This window comes from Solanum tuberosum, unplaced genomic scaffold (assembly GCF_000226075.1).
Source record: "Solanum tuberosum cultivar DM 1-3 516 R44 unplaced genomic scaffold, SolTub_3.0 scf00144, whole genome shotgun sequence".
NCBI classification, from domain to species: domain Eukaryota; kingdom Viridiplantae; phylum Streptophyta; class Magnoliopsida; order Solanales; family Solanaceae; genus Solanum; species Solanum tuberosum.
The window spans coordinates 1147878-1170011 of record NW_006239074.1 but is presented as its reverse complement, the minus strand read 5'-3'; the positions used below and the strand labels follow the sequence as shown (position 1 = coordinate 1170011).

The following is a 22134-nucleotide window of genomic DNA, read 5'->3' as shown; positions in this document are numbered from 1 at the left end:
TTCTTCAAAAGAGTAGATTCCCCAAAAGATTACTCTTTTATGGTTTTGTTTTTTTAACTTATACTTTTTCCAGAGAGCTTTGGAGATTGAACAAAGTGAACCCAATTTTTTTTAACCATCTTTTACCCTTATAACTCAGACTCATGTTCTCAGCTTTGCTTGCCACTTTCTTTAAGGTACAAAAATTCAACCCCTTTTCTTTCTTTTTTCTTTTTTCCTTTTTTTTGTGTGTTGTGTATCAAAGTTTAAAACTTTTTTCTTTCTTTTATTAATAACTCTTTTCTTGACATTTCTACAAAAGACCCTTTTTTAAAACATTAATTTATCTCTGTGTGTTTTTATTGAAAGTTGAAATGTCTCCAAGTATTTAAGGGTTGGGAAGTTAGGAATAGCTTTGTTTATGTTTGACTAAATTTTGGAACATTTCAACCTTCAAAGCTGCCAACTTTGTTTTTTTTCTTCTCTTTCTGATGTGTGTAGTTGTTTGGGTTGAAAACATTGTGATTAAGATTCTTGAATTTTAGGATTTCAAAGGTTTGATCAGCTGAGTTAATTGAATCTTTCCAAATTGAGGGTCTTTACTGAAAAGACCAAATCTTGTTTTTATTTGTAGAGTGATTGACTTTTGTAGCAGTCTATAAGTTTTTGGTTTATGCTAAGAAGTTTTATGTTTACCAGATGAATGGTTTTTGCAGTATCAAGAAATTGTAAGTAGTGAAATTGAGGCTGCAACTGAGTAGAAAAGCAGGAAAAGATTGATTTTTTTTGGGGGTGAGTGATATGGAGAAAAAAGAGGGAGAGCACTGGAGGGAGATGGTGAAAAGAATGCTTCCTCAGGGAGGGGATGGGGAAAATATTGAATATTCAATAGCAATGGAGTATACTGGTCCTTTGTTGTCATATGAGGTTCCTAAAGTAGAGCCTCTTGATGTGAATTCTAGTGCAATTCCAATAGCAGAACCTCTTTCAGAATCAAGAAGATCATTGAGTAATGGTGTTGCCCCGGTTATCGAACCTATTCTGTTGCCGGTATCTCGTATTGCTGGTGTAACAAGTCCCCCTAGTCATAGTCCAAGGGTATCTTATAGTTCTGAGTCTCAAGTGTCTGTCTTGCAGAACCCTGATTCTTCTTCAGGTTCTCCGTCAGCATCACCGGGTTCAGTGCTGAATCACCAGGGGAGAAGAGCCCCAGTAGTCACCTTTGTTGATAGATCTGAAAGAGTAACGGGGGAAATTGAGAATCAAGTCTTTCCTGAATATGTTGGAGTTTCTAAGGAAAGGAAGAAGAATAAGAAGTCAAGAGTCTGTCATAGGTGTGGAAAAGGGAAGTGGGAAAGTAAAGAGTCTTGCTTGGTTTGTGATGCAAAGTATTGTAGCAATTGTGTGCTTAGAGCAATGGGTTCAATGCCTGAAGGGCGCAAATGTGTGAGTTGCATTAACCAGCCAATTGATGAGTCAAAAAGGTCCAAACTTGGTAAAAATTCAAGAGTCTTATCGCGTTTGCTTAGTCCTTTGGAAGTCAAGCAGATAATGAAAGCAGAAAGAGAATGTGCTGCTAATCAGCTCCGCCCAGAGCAGCTGATTGTGAACGGATTTCCTTTGAAGCCAGATGAGATGGCAGAACTCTTTGGGTGCCTTTTACCTCCTAGGAAGTTGAAGCCTGGGAGGTATTGGTATGATAAGGAATCTGGATTATGGGGAAAGGTATTTTTTTCTGTTGAGTTAAATCAAGTTCTGTTATTTATTTCTTATGTTAGAAAGAAGAAGATGCTAATATAGTTTCGATTAATTAAACAGGAAGGAGAAAAACCAGACAGAGTTGTCAGTTCAAACCTAAATTTTACGGGAAAACTTAATGCTCATGCTAGCAATGGAAGTACTCAGGTTTACATTAATGGCCGAGAGATAACAAGACGTGAACTTCGAGTGCTGAAGGTTTGTTCTTTTTATTACAATTAATTGTGCATATGCCTAAACAATATGTATGGCAATATATTTAATTCTAGAACCGTTGTTATCCACATTTTAAAGGCCACCTTCTATTTACTAACCTGTCGTTATGTGTTCGTGACAGCTTGTATGTTTGAATTTGGTGAAGAATAACCACCTATTCTTTGGTATAATATTGTCATTTACGGATATTCCATAACTTTGTGGCTTATTTCCCACCCACCATTGAGGCTGGATTAACTTTTTCTTTCCCTATTTATGCTCTAATTATGTGTTTTGTCCCGTCCCTCCCAATTTGTCGTTGTTTGGTACGTGGATAAGGATAATAATCCTGGGAGAAAATTACGGATTAACTTTATCTCATGTTTGGTTTGAGGTATTAGCTAATCCCATGATTGTTCTATCCCACCATTTGCACTAAAATGGTGGGATTACTTTTCCAAGTAATCCCATATAGAAGGTGGGATAAAATAACCCCATGGGATATCCTTGCTTATCCCATCTCGCGTACAAAATGGGAATTTCATTGATGGTAGATATTAATAAAGTCCGTCCATATAATCACTTATAGGCCTTAGATTCTTTCCTGTTTATCTGTTCATGAGATGAGTTTTACTGAGTGTCTTTACTTTCATCTTCGATGATCGCGAAAAGTAATAATTTTTGCCTTATATTAGTAGATTTAATTGTCGTTTTCTAGAGCTAGTGCATTAAGTAACTTTGACATCTTTAAAGTTTATTTTGCTTTTAACTATCCGAGCTAGTTATTTGACTGATGGTCATTCTACAATCTACAATTTTGGATCTATACAGATTTTTTCCTTGTAGCTTCTCACCAAAGGAAACAAATGGATTCCGGCTGGCCTTTAACTTCTTCAAGCACTTCTATTAATTCCCTTGAACCTTTTTTTTGGCTAAAATAATAGTATCTCAAATATCCTGGTGAATCATGTTGAAAGCCTGGAACTTTCCAAAATGAACCTTTCCTTGTCAATCACCGTAAAATAATCAGTCAGCCAGGTTTGTCATTATTGTGCTCAGAATCTAAAAGAAGTATCTCCAAAGTGTAGTTACCTCACAGTAAAGCTCCATGCATCATATGTGTAAAAAACCAATGGAACAACCTAATTTATCATTATTTTTCAGCCTGTATGAAACAATGGTAACAACCACTATTGAGAGGATAGTCATATTCTTCTATGTTCTTATAGTCCAGTTCACAATCAACTCTTTGAAGCCTAGTGCTGGCAGTTTCGATCAAACCTGCCTAACGCGCATGGACTTCATTGGTTCCAGAGATTTCAGTGATACCCAATTCAAGATGATCCAGTGTCAATGTTACATGACTGCCTGATCTGATCCAAACTAGCGCATACGTTGTTATAGCATTCAACTTAAGGCCCTTGGATTGGCCTTTCTGCTATGGATTTTCTTCCTAGAATGAAACTCTGTGCATGCTTATTTGTTTCCTCATCGCTTTATGTACAATGCGTCCTGACGTAAGTTTCATTTCAGTTTGCAAAAGTGCAGTGCCCTCGTGACACTCACTTTTGGGTATATGATGATGGTCGTTACGAGGAAGAAGGACAAAACAACATTCGGGGTAACATATGGGAAAAGGTAGCAACATTGAATTGATTGTAGGGTATGGTTTCAACTATGTTACTCAACGAAGTTTTTGATTTTATATCTAATATTTTATATTGACATGCAGGCAACAACACGGTTTGTTTGCTCTCTATTTTCCTTGCCTGTACCACATGGTCAACCCTATGGACAGAGAGATGAGCCTAGCAATTATACTACTGTTCCAAATTACTTAGAGCAGAAAAGGGTTCAAAAGCTACTTTTACTTGGTCTTGAAGGTTCTGGAACTAGCACTATTTTCAAACAGGTATTGGCCTTGTGCAGCATTTCTTTTTCAGGAAAAGGGGTTATATTTTTCTTGATTAATTATTGAACTCAAGCTTCTTTCTATATATAGGTCAAATCTCTAAGATTTTTATGTTAGAGATTTTATCTTCGCTCTGCGTACATTAATTGTTTTCAGATATCTGTAGTATAGCTTGCTAAGGGTGCCTGTTAATTTGATCATTTGTTCTATGGACTTGAATCTGCTAGCATCCACATATTTCGTTTTGCTGCCAGAAATTTTTCTAGCATCATATTGCTGCCCAATTCCCCAATCAGTTTGGGATTCAAGGCTTGGTTAATTGATTGGTTGATATATTGGGGTAGAGTTATTTTGCTTATGAATCAAATTAGACAATTTACTATAACAACAAGAACATTGGTATCCTATCATATTCTGGTTAAATGTCACTGTTGATATTAGCCATCATAAACGAGGTACAGATGGAGCCATTTATTAGTCATAAATTTAAATGAGATAAATTGTATTATGAGAATTGACAGGAGAGAGATATCATAGTGGTAAGGGTTTTCCACCTCCAACCTTCGGTTTGAGTCCATAAGGGAGCTAAGTAGGAAAACCATTGTTCGTCTCCTTGGTAAGGGGTTTCAGGTAAGGCGGGGTAGTGTTTACCATATAATTTTCTTTATGTAATACTCCCTCCATTTCAAAAAGAAGACCTACTTTCCTTTTTAGTCTGTTTAATATAGAATGTCCCCCTTCATTTTTTGGCAACACTTTAATTTCAACTTTTCACATGGCATGTTTAAGGTCACAAGAAAAGGACATTTTTTGGTACATTTGACATAACTTTAATTTAGGACCACAAGATTGAAAAGTCTTCTTTATTTTCTTTATGTGGTTGAACACGACAGATAATTGAGAAAATATTGGATTGAAGAGGCTTTACTGAGAAGTATAAAAGTGGGATACATGAAAATTTGGATGTAGTATGAAAGAATCTTATCTTTTCTTGTAGTTAAAAAGACATTTCTTAAGGCTAGTGGAAAGTAGAAACGCTTACTTAATGTGAAGGGAAGGAGTGTTGGGTTTATTGACAATGTATTGAGGGGTTGATCATGTATTTGCATATATCTATAGTGCTATTCCCTTTTCTTCTCCTCCACTGTTTTGTGCTTTGCTCCTGTCCTGCTCTGTGGTATAGCTTATCATTGCATTCTGAACGTGAAATGAAATGCTTGCTGTGTAATGCCTTTTTTACCATTTAAGTGTTTGTTGGTGCTCCGTTGCTGTCTATCATTTGTGTGTACTCATTTACTTCTGCTCATAACCTTATTGTGTAGGCGAAATTTTTGTATGGAAACACGTTTACCTCTGAAGAAATTCAAGACATCAAGTTGATGATTCAAAGCAATATTTACAAGTATCTGAGCATTCTCCTTGATGGAAGGGAGCGCTTTGAGGAGGAGGCTTTAGCAAAAATAAATGCGGAAGGTACTTAAATATATATTGAAAGTATTGATAGAAAGGTGTGGTGCTAATTAACAAAGAGTTTCTCTAGATGTGGTAGACTGGCAGTTATCAGCTGGACTTGCAGGCTTGGCTCCCCTCCCTCCTCCCCCATACCTTTGAACTCTATTTCCACTTGTGACAAATTGTGCCAAAAGTGGAGCTCTTAACCCCCTCATAACTAATTGCAGAAGAAGACAAGTATGTGATATATGTGCACCAAGTTTCATTTACCAATAGTCAAATCTGCTCAACAGATATATTGGCTTTTTTTTTTCCTGTAAAATTCTCAAAAATGAAATTTAGTTGGATTTGTATTTATCTTGTGGATTAAGGTTTTCGTTTCAGTGGTTTTGGACGTCAAGAACTCATATGACAGTCTACCCCCATTCTATGCTTTCATTACTCTCAGATCTCTTCTGAATGTCCCTTCTACTGAAAAGGAATGAGGGAATTAGCTGTAATTGCATAAATATTCATACTATTGGGAGGTAAATTATTTATCAGGACCTGTTTTAAATTGTCATCACCTGGGAGAATATTTTGCCTTGCCACCTTAAATGCAGCTTACATAGTTGGCATTTCAAATGTGATAGCTTAGGTCCTCTTCTTGTCAATCCCTTCAAATTGTGACTGAAATTGATCCTTTGTTGTCTGCTTGTGCCTTGCTGCAGCTAACTGGTACTTCTTCAGTTATTGATACTCCTATTCACTTTCAATCAAATTCAAAGACTGTTACGTCTCTAACAGTCTTCCCCAATATCATATGGAAATTAAATACTGCATACCAGTTTCTTAAGGTTTAAGATATCCTTCTGTAAACTAGGGTGGGATGTTTGTTTTTCATTGTCCACTATTAGCAGCTAGCAATGGCATGGGCAAAGGACCAAGTGGCCACACCTTACTAATGATTTCAATTTTATAGGTTGTAACACAGAATCTGTGGAAGACAGCCAGTGTGTCTATTCCTTAAATCAAAGGTTGAAGCATTTCTCTGATTGGCTACTGGATATTATAGCCACCGGAGATTTGGATGCTTTCTTCCCTGCAGCAACGCGTGAATATGCTCCGTTGGTTGAAGAGGTTTGGAAGGATCCTGCTATACAGGAAACATACAAGAGAAGAAATGAGCTTCATTTTCTTCCAGATGTGGCGGATTACTTCTTGAGCAAGGTATTTTGCATATGACTCATTTCTTGAACCAATGGACCAACCTATCCAATATAGTCTTCGAAATTAGTTTCGTCCACCAACATACTTTTTACAAATTGTCTCAGTCTCTCAGATGTTTTTGGAGGAATTATTGAAGTATCTAGTTGATCCCAGTGGAGGACCATTTATTTAACGCTTTTTACCTGCTAATTTCTTCTAATCATATTCTGGTTTTGTATATCAGTTGTGTGCTATAATAAGATCTATATCAAGATTTTTCTCTAAAGATTCTATTAACCTATTCTTTTGATAGGTAAGTTTGTAGTTATTTGTTCCCTGTTCTTTTTAAGTAATTTTCTTTTCACTAATGGGGTGAGTACCATTGTACCTTCCTAGACATCCTAACGTTTTGACTGCTAGAAGGTCATTCCTTTCCATGATTGTAGAATCTAGATCATTCCCTAAGGCACTATAGTTGATATGTAGCCCCACTTTTCTTTGTTCTTAATTACACTTTCTTGAATGAGTTGATTTTGCTATTCATTGTGGAAGATAAAAATGGATATTTAACTTCTCTTTTTAGGCTGTGGAGGTATCAAGCAATGAGTACGAACCTTCGGAGCAAGACATTCTGTATGCAGAAGGAGTCACGCAAGGGAATGGGTTGGCCTTTATGGAGTTCCAATTGGATGATCGTAGCCCAATGTCTGAAACCTATGGAGACAATCTGGAAGCTCCTCCCCCTCTCACCAGGTAGCCATTCTCCCTCTACTATGATATTTGTATTTGTTGTCCATGAAGCTACTATCCAGTAGTTTTTTTGATAAATGCACCGACTATACATTACATTTACATGTCTAATAGTCTATAGGAGTCTAGGGACATAGACTAAAGTACTAATCAGCATCAGAACTACAATTGGAATATTTTAAAGGAGTACAGCCTCTTCGATATAATATGAGTGTACTTATACAAGTTATGATTATCTTTACTTGCCATGATTTTGGTAATTATGCTTTTATGTACTTTCGAACAGGTATCAGCTAATTCGACTAAATGCCAAAGGAATGAATGAAGGATGCAAGTGGATGGAGATGTTTGAAGATGTCCGTGTCGTAGTATTTTGTGTTTCCCTTAGTGATTATGATCAGATGTGGGTTGCTCCAGAGGAAAATGGTAGTGGTGCACTACTTCAGAACAAGATGATGCATAACAGGGAGCTTTTCGAAACAATGATCAGGCATCCTTGTTTCAAAGAGACCCCATTTGTTTTAGTATTGAACAAGTATGACCTGTTCGAGGAAAAGGTCAACCGTGTGCCATTGGGCGCTTGTGAATGGTTCACTGATTTCAGTCCACTGAGACCTCACACCAATAGCCAGTCACTAGCTCACCAAGCATATTACTATGTTGCAATGAAGTTCAAAGGCCTCTATGCTTCCCTCACAAGTAGAAAGCTATTTGTGTGGCAAGCTCGGGCTAGGGAACGAATAACTGTTGATGAGGCATTCAAGTATATAAGGGAGGTCGCGAAGTGGGACGAGGAAAAAGAAGAAACCTACAATGTTGGAGCAGAAGATTCATTTTACAGTACAACCGATATTAGCTCGTCTCCTTTCATCCGACAGGAGTGAAATGACTTAAAACATATGTTGATATTGTAGATTAGGACAAATAGAGAGAGATAGAGAGAGAGGAATGTAATATGGAAATAAGTTGTACTTCATTTTTCGCCATTGCGTTTTCGTGGTTTTTACAGAGATAATGGTGTTGTTTCAAGTGAATATCTGGAGTTTGTGCCATCTTAGTGTATGTTCTGAGGTTCTTCAAAGAGATTTTTGATGGCAATACAAGGTTGAGAATAAATACTTGTTTGCATTCTACCTTATTTTTCTGTTGTAAATGTAAATGTAGATGTTGCTTTTAATTGACATGAGCATTGAGAGCGCGTTATTTTTTTAAATATCATTTTTCACTTTGAAAACAAATTTACTCTTTTCAAATACTCACAATTTTCATGGTTAAACGGGGAATTAGTACATACACATTTCTTCCTTTTGCTTTTAACTGATATGAGCAGGATAATTGTTTTATTTGGTGTAAACAATTTGTGCATGTAAGTATTTTGTATCACACAGCGTGGAGAAACATAGTTTGGCTATAATAGCGGTAAAGTAATAAACTCTCTAAGATATTAGATAAATTAAGGTAAAAGTATTCTTAATGATAAAGTACAATTATTAGATAACAAGCAAAAAATCACATGAGAAATTACACCAAATTGCTCATCTTTTTATCGTTATACAAGTTTAACGATACAATATAATAAAAATTAAGTAACAATTAAAACAGATATATTGCTGTGGATATTAGGTGGTTGTTGAATTTTTTTTTAAAAAAATAAGACAAGTGCACCACATAAAAGCTTAGTGGATCTGATACGGTTATTGATTGTGAAATGACTAATCCACCACTTAATTAAGCTTAGTGGATATTCACCTCCCTTGATTTTGACTATATAAGTTCTATCGTAATATAGTTATTCTGTATTTGTCCTATTTTATGTAACACATACTCATTAATAAAATGTTAAAATATTATCATCATTCGTTTAACATACTTTCGATGCTTTGCATATATTTGACGAGTTAAAATTATGCGTTATCAATATAAATTATATCTTTATACTATCAGATCATTTATAAGTCACTAAAATATAAAATTTCTTTACAATATGTAAATTTTTATATCGGCTATTTTATATAATTTAAAACATGACTTGCATATTAAAATCTTCTTTTAAGTTTTAAAATTATGTGACCAATCAAATATTTCATATAAAATAACATAGGAGGAGTAATAATTGTAAGAGATAGTTATCCACTTGAGTGTCACAACTAATAAATGCATTCATTTAGCAGCTAAACTTCACCAACAGAATGATGACAGCAACACAAGTAAATCATGTCAATAGTTGTGTGTCGAATTAATTCTATGTCGCTCGAACTCTTAAAAATGTCAATAGTTGTGTGTCGAATTCTTCAGAAGTAGCATATTTTTGAAGAATTGAACACGAAAATGACACTAAAAGTGAAAATATCAATAGTTATGTGTCGAATTCTTCAGAAGTAGCGTATTTTTGAAGAATTGGACACGAAAACGACATCAAAAGTGAAAAGTCTGTACAGACAGTACTCATGGTCCAACAAAAAGTAATCAATACATAGAGTGAAACCTGTGAACTAAAAAAGTGACTTCTAAGTGAAGTAAAGACACCCCTTTTTTCCTCTATAAAAAACCCTTTAACTCTCACAAGAATTCAATCCAAAAAACATAACACAAAATGGTTTTCAAGTTGAGACCTTTTTGCACTTTGCTTCTTATTCTTGTCTTCATTTTTTTAAGTTCAACAGTTCATTCATCAACTTTTGTTCATAGGAAACATGGCATAAGACATGTTCATGGAGTCCATCAAAGGTGGAAAAAGGAGCCATGGATGAATCATGGAAGCAACAGAGGGCCTAAAAAACACCTCGTTAATCCAACGATTAATCATCGATTCGATATACCAGAATTTCCCCTTTAGTTCTTCTCAATCTTCAATCTTGATGTTAGTTTTAGCCTTTTTATAGTTAAACATGTTGTTTTTACAGAGTTGAAGCATATTTGAATAAATGTAGAATGATTATTCCTTTTGTTTTCTTCTATTGGTCGATCATATAGTTGAACTCATCTTGTTTAGAAGTTAACCTTATTAGTAAAAAATAGTGGTATTCGAGTTAAGCTAGCATGCATCTTGACTATTTTATTGAGTACCTGCTACCTTCTGCTAGCACAAATACAAAATAATTATGTGTCTTCAAACTAAATCCGCAAAAATAGAAAAACTTCCTGGTATGTCCTGTATCGAAAAAAGATGTTATAGTCCAATAACGAATCATAATTTAGATAGATGAAAAAAATTTACCTAATTAGGAATTTTTTTTACCTAATTAGGTAAAGGTCTAGGATGGTCATCACTTAATTTGTCTCTAATTAGGCTGCTTACCAAAGAGTACTCATCATTGTTTAACAGAAAATATTATAATACCACATGGTTTATCTCAAAGTATAGTAGTCAACAATATTAATTTATAGGCTTAAGTCATTCATGGCCCCTCAAAGTTATCCGCATAATTCACTTAGACACCTCAACTGGGACTTATACCTATTAAACACTTAAATTGTTCAAAACTTATATCTATTAAACACAAAACACTAATATGACAACCTAAGTGTACCTTACTTAACATTAGGCGCGTGAACAAGTTTCAAATATCATTTTATTTTTATTTATTTTCTAAAAACTTGTACCTTTTTTTGTTTTATTGACATTTGGCATTAAAATAATTAAAGTCATTTTTTTATTTAAAATTAATTTCTTGGTAATCCCAAGAAATCAACCCCACCCCCTTTTTCAGCCATCGTCTTCTTCGTCCATATTCTCTTTTCTTTTTCTTTTTTAACTTTGTTATTTCATTTATTTTCATTATTTATATAATTTGAATCTACTAATTATTTTGATTTTGCAATAAGAAAGAAGATTTTCAGGTATTGAAGTTAAGAAAGTTAGTCGGACTCTGTTCATCTATATTTCTGGTCACTTTGATCCAACATCACCACACAAATTAAAATATAAGTTAATTAAGCTTATTGACAATGATATCTTAAAATTTCGTAGAATTAATTTGAGTATTCTCGATTTCTTATCGCCGTTAATTTCAAAATGATTCACATTGATTTATTTTTCACAGGCATCTCAAAAATCATTTTGCTAAGCTACGAATTATTCACGAATAGATTTAATCCCCATAATTTATAGAAATAATAAGAAGAAAAACAAAAAATAATCTGTCAAAGCCTCAAAGGAGTTGAGAACGGCGAGTGACTAAGGAAGAAGAAGAACGGGCAAAAGTTTTAGTAGGTGGGGTTGAATTATTTAGGGTTGAAAACAGTACTTATCTTCTTATCTTTCAAAATTATAAAATATTTTTTAATAGTTAGATTGGGCAATAGGCCATGGGCCAAGTGTCATAATTTTATTCGTAACTATTTTAAGCTACGGAATGTGAGTTATATGCATCGGGTTTTATGTATTGATTGTCATTTTGTGTCTAATAGATATATATTTGTTAATATTAAAGTGTCTAATAGGTACCAATCTTAGTTGAAGTGTCTAAGTGAATTATGCAGACAACTTTAAGGGGTCATAGGACTTAAGCCTAATTTATATCTTGTGTGTTTGAGAGATAAGTTTCTTCCTATAGGATGCTAAAAGTGGAAGCAAGTGAATTATTCCTCCTTCTTTTTTAAGCAAAGGATAATATATAAACAATTACTCAAATTTGATTTTAACTGACAACTAAACACTTCAATTTATTTTTATTGTGTCTCATGAACACTTAATATTGACCTGACACAAATTCGTCAAGACTTGAATTCAAATACTTTTACTAAAGCATCAACTCTCATACAAGAAAGACAAAAAGAAGGCATAATATATAAAAATGCCTTTTAAATTGGTCTTAACTGATATCTATACCCTCCAACTTTGAGTGTATAAAAATAGGTCTTAAACTACACACGTCTTATGTGGCATTCCTACATGACGTCCTACGTGTATTATATCATATAAGACATGTATGTATAGTTGTTCAACTTTATACAAATTGAAGTGTCTACATGTACACATCTAAAGTTGAAAAACATAAATATCAACTGAAACCAAATTAAAAAAACATGTTTATGTACTATGCCTAAAAAAAATAGTAGAAGATAAGTACAGTACTATTTGCCGACACATACGTAAAACATGAGGATAAAAATCAATAATTTGAGAAATAAGACATCATCCAACAGTTAAATTGCAAGTGTTTGTTTGGATGCAACAACAACAAGAAGAAAAAGTCAACAATATGGAGAGGACAATGGAAGGGGTCACAGAAGTTGACAGCATTTCGAAAAAACTATTATTATCGATTTATCATATTATAAAATATCAAATCGAACTTAAATATCTTAAAATCATACCTAATTATTTTCGTATGATTATGATATAGTATTTTTTTACCAAATCAAAGTTTTCAATACCTTACCATGTCCAATCATACCTAAAGGAATTTGATTCCAAATTTCCTCGTCCATGCTGGGATTCTTCCTTCACATGGTAGGTAGCAATAATTGTTTTTTTTTCTTCACCTTTTCCATCACTAATAATGTATGTTTAGTACTAAGTATTTCACTATTAATTTTTAAAATGATTAAACTGTCTAAAAAGTATCTATATTACCCTTGTAAAGAATTTTTATACTATCAGTTGTTGTTACCTCCTTACTTTTAGTTACAATCCAACTTATTACTACAAACAGTTACATTTTAGTACTTAGAAATATAAAAAATATCGTATTTTGTCGATACATAGAAGTTAAACTGATGAAAAAGGAAAGTGATAATTGTCCACTCAAAAGTCATGATTTAATCCTAAATGCATTCATTTCAGTAACACAAATCTACCAACAGAATGATAACAACAACACAAGTAGAGAGACAAGACCCCTACAATAACACAAAACATCAATAATCACAGGCTCTAATTAACACAAGCAATCAATGTTCAGTGTGTGACTTATTGTGTGATCCAAAATGATATTTCTTGTGTCATCTTTATTAAAAATGAAGAAAAAAGTAACACTTTTTCCCTCTATAATAAGTCCCAATTATCCAAGAAATGCATATCAGTTACAAAAGACACAACATAATGGTCCTGCAGTTTAAGCCTTTTTGCTACCTTCTTCTTTTTGTCTTCATTTTCAGCTCTTCTGCATCAGTTCATTCAACTGATATTGGACTTGGTCATGGAGAACTTGGCGCGAGCCGTGTCCATGATATGCATCAAAGATGGCAATGGAGGTCATGGATGAACCATGGGAGCTTTCGTGGACCGCGAAAATACCTAGTGAATCCAAAAGCTAAGCATCCATTTGATGTTCCCAAATTGCTTGTTTAGCTCTTCTAAATTTCCAAGTCACCTCTAAGCTCTCAAGAACTGGTGGAAGAATCACATCGTGTCTTTTTCTTATAATGGTGGTGCCAGCTCCAGTTTGTGCATATCTCTACAATTTCACAGGTACCCTGCCACCTCCCACTAGCACAAGTACCGAATAACTCTGCCCCGTCAAGAACCAGACAGTTGTGAAAGAAACAACATATCATAGTGTAAAAATGCATGTATATTTTGATCAATGAAAAGATCTTTCATCCCCTCCCCCCTTGTTTACTTTTGATCATGCTTTCAGTGTCAACTCATTAGCATACAGCTCATACAGGGCCTCCTTCACTTCTTTCCTAATGAGGAAATATAACCACTACTTTCACTAACCTTACTGCCACTATGTCAGTTTATCTTTTATGTCTCTCCAAGAAAATGAACATCTCTACATTAAGCTAGGCTGTAAAATCCTAGCTTAATGTTGCTAATGTGACAAGCAAGACCCACTCTTCTTGACAAACAAATCATACAAGCACATGGTTTCTCTCAGTAGAAGGAATTGACTTTGCTAATCAACTCCTGTATTCAAAGATGAAACTTTCAATTCAAACATGCCAAAAGAAAGTCAATGAATACCCCTTCCCCCCTACTTGTTGAAGGAAAGGATAATCACACTAAGCAAGGGCATAACCAACAAAGTTACGCCTCAATCCCTAACAAGTTCGGATTGACGATATGAATTTTCATTGACCATGTTATTCTATAGGCAACGGCAAAACACCAGATGCTAAATTTTCTCCTTTTCCTTTGCCTGTGATAATGGTGGTGTTTGAAAAAACTTACGAGTATCTCAACTATTCTATCAAGTATTTGTTACCTCTCACCAACACATGTATCGGTTAACTCTACCAACCAAGGCTTAGATAGATGGAAAAATTTACCTAACATTTTCTTAACCCTGATCTCCATAGTTTTCATCACCTGCCATTGACCTTAATGGCTATCATGTTTCATTCACCACTAGGCCACACACTCACACCCTTGGGTACTCAGAAGCTTTACGTTATTTTTCCACAATATACCATCAGATGCTATTTAGTCTACACTGAAAAAGATAGTTTAGAATGAAGAAAGAGCAACTCCATAATGAAGAACTCAACAGTATTCCTTCTACAGAACCACAGTTTTGCCTTTTGAGTGAAAATGCAGTGAAAGAACATTCTATAATAATTTAGAATGAAGAATCAACAGTATTCCTTCTACAGAACCACAGTTTTGCCTTTTGAGAGAAAATGCGGAGTGAAAAAACATTCTATGCTACCCTTCAGGGAGGCCCAGTGGTTTGGGCTTGGGACTTCTATGTTGGAGGTCTCAAGTTCGAAACCCCTTGCCAGCGAAAGCAAGGGGTTTGCTTCTAGGTCGAGCTCGTCTCACCGGGCTCGCCTAGTGCGGGTTACCTCTCCTATGTAGTTTGCGAGCTATTGCATAGGAGCGGGGTTTTACCCTGTGCGCACCCAAAGGGTAGCGGCTGCGGGTTTCCCTTGTCATAAAAAAAAAAGAACATTCTATGCCATTTCCTCAAAACACGTGCACAATTTCGAACTCATACCAGAACAAATGGAGAAGAATTTAAAAGGGTGGCATCTATATCGATCAGTTGGATATCTGTGAATTCACATGCATAATCTCTATTTGACCTCAAATAGATATCTAAGGTTTTCAACATTCCTTTCACTGGATTTACATTTGACTCAATGTAGATGTCATTTCAGTCCCTTCAGCTATAAATTATGAAGTTCAAAAGTTTCAAAAATCACATCCTAGCAAAATTTACAAACCCAGTTATCCATTGAATACCTAAAAGAAATTCATACTTCAGGGTGAGTGCGTGAACAACTACCAGGTAATACCATAAACAACATTGGAGGCTGCCTCAAATTTTCTATAGATTTAACATGCATATTTTAATTCCGATCGCCACATAACTTCCTTGGCATGTCTTATGAGTAAATCTATTAGAGATGGCATCATTAAAAAACACGGCTAGAAGATACAATTAGCTAATGAAAACCATGGTGAGCAATTGGAAACTATATTTCAATCAGTATGAGAAGAAATATTTACACTCAAATGTGTGAAATTTCCTATAAAATTGAATTACAAACATTTCATTGGAAGCAAGAAGAGAAACTTGGAAAGAAGTAAAATATGAAATTTCATCAGGTTTATCTGGTATAACAAGTGTACTCTGAGACAGGTTCAGCAATGCATCAGCTAGATTCCAGATTCCTCCAGTAGTTTGAGGATACTGTGTTCAGGTGCACTGATTGACGGAAGAATAACCCGATTCATCGATGGTCTAGGTTTTGTTCCAGCAGCCTCAGACCCTGCAGTTGTTCCTTCCTGCACAACAGGAATATCAGCCCTTCTTCGCACTGCAGACACTCGCTCCTTCCATATTCTCCCATCCTGTGAGTGTCAAAATACATATAATTCCAGTCAGCCTAAGAAGTAGATAAACAGGTATACAAAGGAGCTGGGAGACCAAGTGACCCTATTATTGCTAGAGCAATGTAAAGTAATCCAGTTATTCTCTCAAACAGGATAGGCAAATGCTTTATTGGTTTTGACAAACCATACCACTATCTCCAACAGTTGAACTTAGACACCTTATATAACCAGCAGGTGAAGAAAACAAGTGAAATAGAAAGATAGTAACTGACATTAGATTTTCCAACCACATAACCCTTAACCACCAAACTTTATCACGTCTTATGACAGTCAACTCTCAAGTCATTTGTGTACAGACACAAGAAAAGTATAGCCTTTTGTTCAGCAATTGCAGCAAACCTTATTTTTTTCTTGTTCATATTAACATGCAGAAAGGAATAATCAAGGAAGGCTTCCCTTTTGAGATTGTATTTCTCATCAGGGATATAACCTTTCCTTTAACACAATGACAGAGCTCCATTGGCAGACATATTCTATCGCTCATGATATAATGCTAACCAACTCAAAAGCCGACATATTACAGAAGGCAAAGAAAAATTATTCAATCTGGCATCTTAATAACAAAAATCAAACTTTATGACTCTATGTGATGAGCATAAAAGAATGTGACTTGTGTACCACATCTAAAAGCAGACTAGTCTATAGATGTTTAATGATAAGAAAACTGGTTACAATGTTCTGTACGGGAAAAAAATAAAAATAAAAAAAACAAGAGAAAACAACTCAAGACAAGATATCTGACAAAACAATTGTTAGGATGTTTGAATATGAGTTTGTTTTGTTTAGATGGACATAAGTAGAAAAATCAATGAAACGATAGGAATAGAAGGCAGAAAAGAGGTGCAAAGAAGTTGACAACATCTCTTTCCTTGCTTTTCCATTCTTAGATTTCTTAATTTCTTATTTAGTCATTTAAATCCCCCACCGAAAAGGCAAAAGTGTGTGAAGCATTCATTCTCTAGGAAGTATTTGACAGTTAAGACAAATAAACAGAATTTGATAACCAATCACAAACAATCCTATTTACTTTTGGAAAACCTACAAATTATGATGGTTGATTCATGTCTTGCAAGGTGCAGCTAAGAAAATTCTTAATTTCTGGAAAGTGGAGTCTTGGAGAAAAGATACTAAGAACCAATAAAAGTCAATTAACGAAATAATTTCTGAAAGCTAGAAATAGGTCAACAGCCTGCAGCTATAAAGAAACTAGCAATATCAAGAACTGATTCTTTCATGAGTCCTTGTGTCTCTCTATATTAATGCAATATAGTTAACTACAACTCATATAGAAAGAGTTTCAGTGGCGATATGCTACTATTGTACTAGCATATCTAACACAATAACGCCATTCAAATAAACATGTTTGATAGGAAAAATAATACTTAGTGTCCTTGCATATCTATCTAACACAACTTTGTGATACAGCATAATAGCAACTCACATTCAATATTGAAGGTTCTGGTAATGGACATAGAATTGGCCGATCATTATGTAGAGGCTCAGTCGGGTGTTCAACTGGTTTGAACTCAACTGCAATTTCAATACCATGAGGGTTGATAGAGGAAGCTCCAGCTAAAGTAACAGCACCAATTGTCTCTGTATTTGGGGGCAACACTTCTGCTTCATCCTACATTTTCATATAGAACAGAAATCACTATAATAAAACCAGATGCTATAGTTTCAAGTGAAAAAAGTATGCCTCATATACAATTACTTACAACTACAACAACAACAACAAACCCAGTGTAATCCCACAAGTGGGGTCTGGGGAGGGGAAGACGCACACAGACCTTACCTCTACCTTCTCCAGGTAGAGCTCAAATACAATTACTTACTCAGTAAAATCAATCCGAATGTAAAATGAAGTCAGTATAGTTTATTTTAACAGTTAAGAACAGTAACACAAACATGTTCAGCAGCAATATGTCCAAAATCAAACTCAAATTTAGAGTCACCTACAGGCTACACACCATGAACTAGTCAATCCCACATTTCAAAAAATCTCAAAAGTACCTAACTTTACAAAATTCAAAAAGCAAATTCATACCAAATCAAAAGTTTAACCCATTAACACTCTAAAGCCAATAAGTTCTTCTTGCGTGTGATCAGTCGATCTAAAGCTTCTATCTTTTCAAATGAAAACGATCAAATAACTCATATCATTATCAAATTAACATTAAAAAGGAGGTTAAAGAAGAAAATTTTCGACACCCAAATCGAAAAACAACCCAAATTACATAAAAGTTAAAGAATTTACCAAAAATGAACTCAAAAAAAAAAAAAAAAAAAAACTCACAAGTGCACTTTGAGCTCGACGATGGCCAGCTCTGCTGACAGAAAATCTAGAAAAAATTCCCACCATATTAAGGCTCTTTAATCAGAACAAAAATTCACCCAAAAGGGTGTCTTCTGATCTTATTTTTTGACACAAAAATTCAGCTTCTCTTTCTAGAAATATAGTGAGAGAAACCAAGAAAAGGGGGAGATAAGTTAGCTTGCATTGATGGTTTTGTCTAGATTCGATTTAATTTTAAATAATTTAAATTCCACAAAAAAACTTATTAAGGTTTTTCATCCCGTCGGATACTCACATTGGAATGGACTAAATCTGAGTTGGCATGAAGTTTCACATTGGAATTAAAAAAAATCCCTGGTAAAGACGATTCCGTACTCCACTTGCAATTTGCTTGCTTGTTTTTTATTTTATATCGACATACAAGCTATCAAAATGATTTTTATTTTAATGGTGTTCAATAAGTTACCTGAAAATTGAAATTAAAGAATTATTTAAAAATAATATTCTATTTTTAAAAAAATTAAGAAAAAGTAAGACAAAACAAATTGGGAAAAAAAGACTTGAGTCGAATACTTAGAAAACTACTTTTAAGAAAAAATGTATCATAAATTGGATGGAGGAAATATATAGTATAGTATTTATTTGGTAGTTGAAAGTGATAGAAATTGAAAGTTGCCAATAAACACAAAGGGACGGTTTGTCAAGATTCATTTAGACAAGAAAGTAAATTAAAATATCCAATTGGTTGGAAGGGAAGCAAAGTACTTAAATTAGACGTAAGTGCCATGTGAGTGTGTTCATAATTATATAAGATGGTGGTGGTGACGGATAGACGGCTAGTAGATCCGATCATAATTATTTGATATGTATATTGATGTGAGATACTATATGTTGACAATTCTATTTTATCGTAATTGATATTGAATTAATTCATTAGATGTGAAAGATGCTCAAAAATTGTTACGAAGTTACACTCACGGGTGAACTCACAATGGAAGGGAGAAGTTTTTTTCTAAAAATAATTGATTCAGATATGTCTATAGACTTAGTATGTTTAAGATTATATCGATTAAAAGATACTTTTTTAGACATTATATATATTTTTAATTAATTTACAATCAACGAAAAATCTTTTTATTTTTTTTAAATTTATATTTTTATAATTCATACCAAATTAAAATTAGGTAAATAAATTAAAACGTACAATTTATTTATTTTTGGTATAAGACACAAGTACTCCTTTAAGTCAAAAAGATATACAAAATTACAAACAAACAAAAAAAAACTCAAGGGGGGTGTAATAGAATCTAAGTTTAGTTAAGGTATGTCTCTGAGATTTCGATCATGATAGTTGAATTAGTTTTTTATTTCATTTGTTTATTCATTCAATTCACAACCACAACTCACAAGGGACCAAAAGTCAATTTGTACTCTTTAACACCAGCTTTGAATTCAACAATAGTTTAGGCTCTAGGGTACTTGTATCTTGCCCTTTTTTTAAAGAGAAAATGCTTAAACATGTCATCAAACTTTGAAAAAGGCTTATATATGTCATTTCTTAAAAGTTTGGCTCATTTATATTATTTTCGTTTGAGAAATACTCATTCATGGTGTTATTTTTCTTGGCATGTGGCTGTCTTCTTCACTGTATCGCAGTGGGTGTGTGGGGTAGACTATTGAGAGTTAGATATGCAGTCTATTTTCTATCTTTAGGCCCACCAGTTTTCTGTTTAAGAAACACTAAAACGACTTCTCTGCCGTATCCCCAATGCAACAAATGTCACTTTCAAAGTTTTTAAAAAAAATGCGGGCTAATAAAATGATTGAGAATTTTAAGGTATTAAATTTAAAATTCATCGGAAACAAAAAATATAGATGATTATTTTCATCTATTCTAATTTTGATGAATATAATTATTTGGTACTTGTTGATGTCAAGTCGTACACCACGATCATAAAAAATTACAAAATCTGAAAAAGTCAACATTTACTATATTATTTTTCTTAAATAGGAGTATTGACTTCTTTTATAAAACTCTTAATGATTGCTAGTTCGACGCATGAACAAATCACAAATGAGATTAATATAGAATACGTTATGTAAATGCAATGATAGTAATTAGAGGGTGATTTAGAAGGAGTACATATGTTCACTTGAACTTCCGTAACAAGAAAATTATACTATTATAATGAGATAAAAAAAACTAAAAAAAAACGATGTGTATATAGAGATTTAAAATATTCTAAACACAAGATCAGAAATTAGTTTAATTATTTTGAAAGATTCAAATTTCACCTTGAGATTTCAAAAACAAATTTTGGATACTACGTTACTTTTATTTTTCGACCCCTCTATAAGTAAATAATACAATATTACATGTAATGATAGATGCAATATAGTCATAAAGGAAGACATATATCAATTCTCAAGCTCATCGTACTATGACCTACGTCTCTTATATAATTTGAGTGTTATTGATAAAAGTGGGATTATCCAATACACACTCAAGTAATAGGGCTTGCAAATTTCCCTCGATCCAGAGTTCCACAAATAAAAATATGATATTGATTATTATGTACATAATGTTCCTGTTTAGGTATTATAAATACACATATAAGTATATTTCACTTTCTATTGTGTGAATAATATATACGTTTTACACGATATAATTTGAAATACTAAGTTTTATAATCTATGGTTATAATTGTTTCTGTTTTTATTTTTCAAGTGAATCAGCTTATTAAAAAAATACTAGTAACTAATTATGATTGTTATGTGTAGTTGACTTTGACCTAAGAAAGTTGTTAGAATTAAAGTTTATAGTGTAATTGTTAAAGGAAAACATTTTTATGAGCTATCATGAGGGTAGAATAAAATTAAGCAGCGAAATAATGAATTGTATATCTTTTTTATTTTAATGAAAATAGTTGAACTCATTATTAAAGTAATTTTCCAAAGTTGACTTCATCAAAACAATGTCCTAACTACAAACTTAATTTTTTTTTGGTCAGTTGTTCTCATGGGAGATATAGAGAATCAATGTATTTTTCCTTTATTATCAAGAAAAAGGAAATTGTGTCTTTTAATATGAAGATTGAAGAGAAAGTTATATACACTTAGAGAATTTTCTCCAATCAACGTTCAAAATAAGATGGAAGTTACATTGTTTATGTGGTAACTTCTTAATAACTTTCGTTAGGTTTATGTCTCATTTCACACGTGGTGACCGATTAGACCCAAACCAATACCATCTTAGCACACATACCAGAAAGAATTGACTATTAACATGAGGATCTTATTATTCACAATATCTTAAAACATCATTCACTATTTTAATAGCTAGTTATCAATTTTTTCAATTTCTAAGAGAAGAACTCGAGTTGATACTTAACTTTACACTTAAAATACATTTGATACTGTCATGCATGGTAAGTAGCCCAAGACATTAGAATAAACACATTTTAAACTTCAAATTCAACACCTTACCTCTTCAAGGCATACATTTCCTTTAAATGTGGATAAGTTATATAAACTATATCATCCACAACCTTTAAATTGATCATTTTACAACGAATAATGTCTAAAGTTCTTTATCAAGCCATTCTCAATAACCATAATAACTTAAACAAGTGCCACCATATTAGTTGAACTAACATCCAACATTTTAAAAAAGTTGTATAAGTAAAATGGTTGTTAATCAATTTGTGATACAAAAATATCCTTGATGACGAGAAGAAACAAAAGAAATTCCAACATTATAATGAAAAATTTAATTAATGGAGAAAATTGAAATTTAAAACATCAATTTCCAAAAAT

At 33.6% G+C, this 22134-nt stretch overlaps 2 protein-coding genes across 3 annotated transcripts; one reads left to right on the top strand and one right to left on the bottom strand.

Moving 5' to 3' along the window:
• Positions 1-8411, top strand: LOC102593153 (extra-large guanine nucleotide-binding protein 3). 2 transcript variants are annotated; one of them, XM_015311121.1, is made up of 9 exons: positions 1-176; positions 679-1704; positions 1798-1935; positions 3466-3570; positions 3665-3844; positions 5167-5317; positions 6258-6505; positions 7068-7237; positions 7521-8411. In XM_015311121.1, exons 2-9 carry the CDS (start codon positions 781-783, stop codon positions 8116-8118), a joined length of 2514 nt encoding a protein of 837 aa, XP_015166607.1. In that variant the 5' UTR covers positions 1-176; positions 679-780; the 3' UTR covers positions 8119-8411. The 2 variants fall into 2 exon arrangements, with proteins under 2 accessions (XP_015166607.1, XP_006352927.1); XM_006352865.2 differs by lacking the exon at positions 1-176 and having other exon boundaries at positions 315-1704.
• Positions 8412-15587: 7176 nt separating this feature from the next.
• Positions 15588-18540, bottom strand: LOC102592815 (uncharacterized). Its single transcript, XM_006352864.2, has 3 exons — positions 18319-18540; positions 17464-17649; positions 15588-15980 (listed from the first exon to the last, which is right to left on the bottom strand). Exons 1-3 carry the CDS (start codon positions 18382-18384, stop codon positions 15786-15788), a joined length of 447 nt encoding a protein of 148 aa, XP_006352926.1. The 5' UTR covers positions 18385-18540; the 3' UTR covers positions 15588-15785.
• Positions 18541-22134: the final 3594 nt, after the last annotated feature.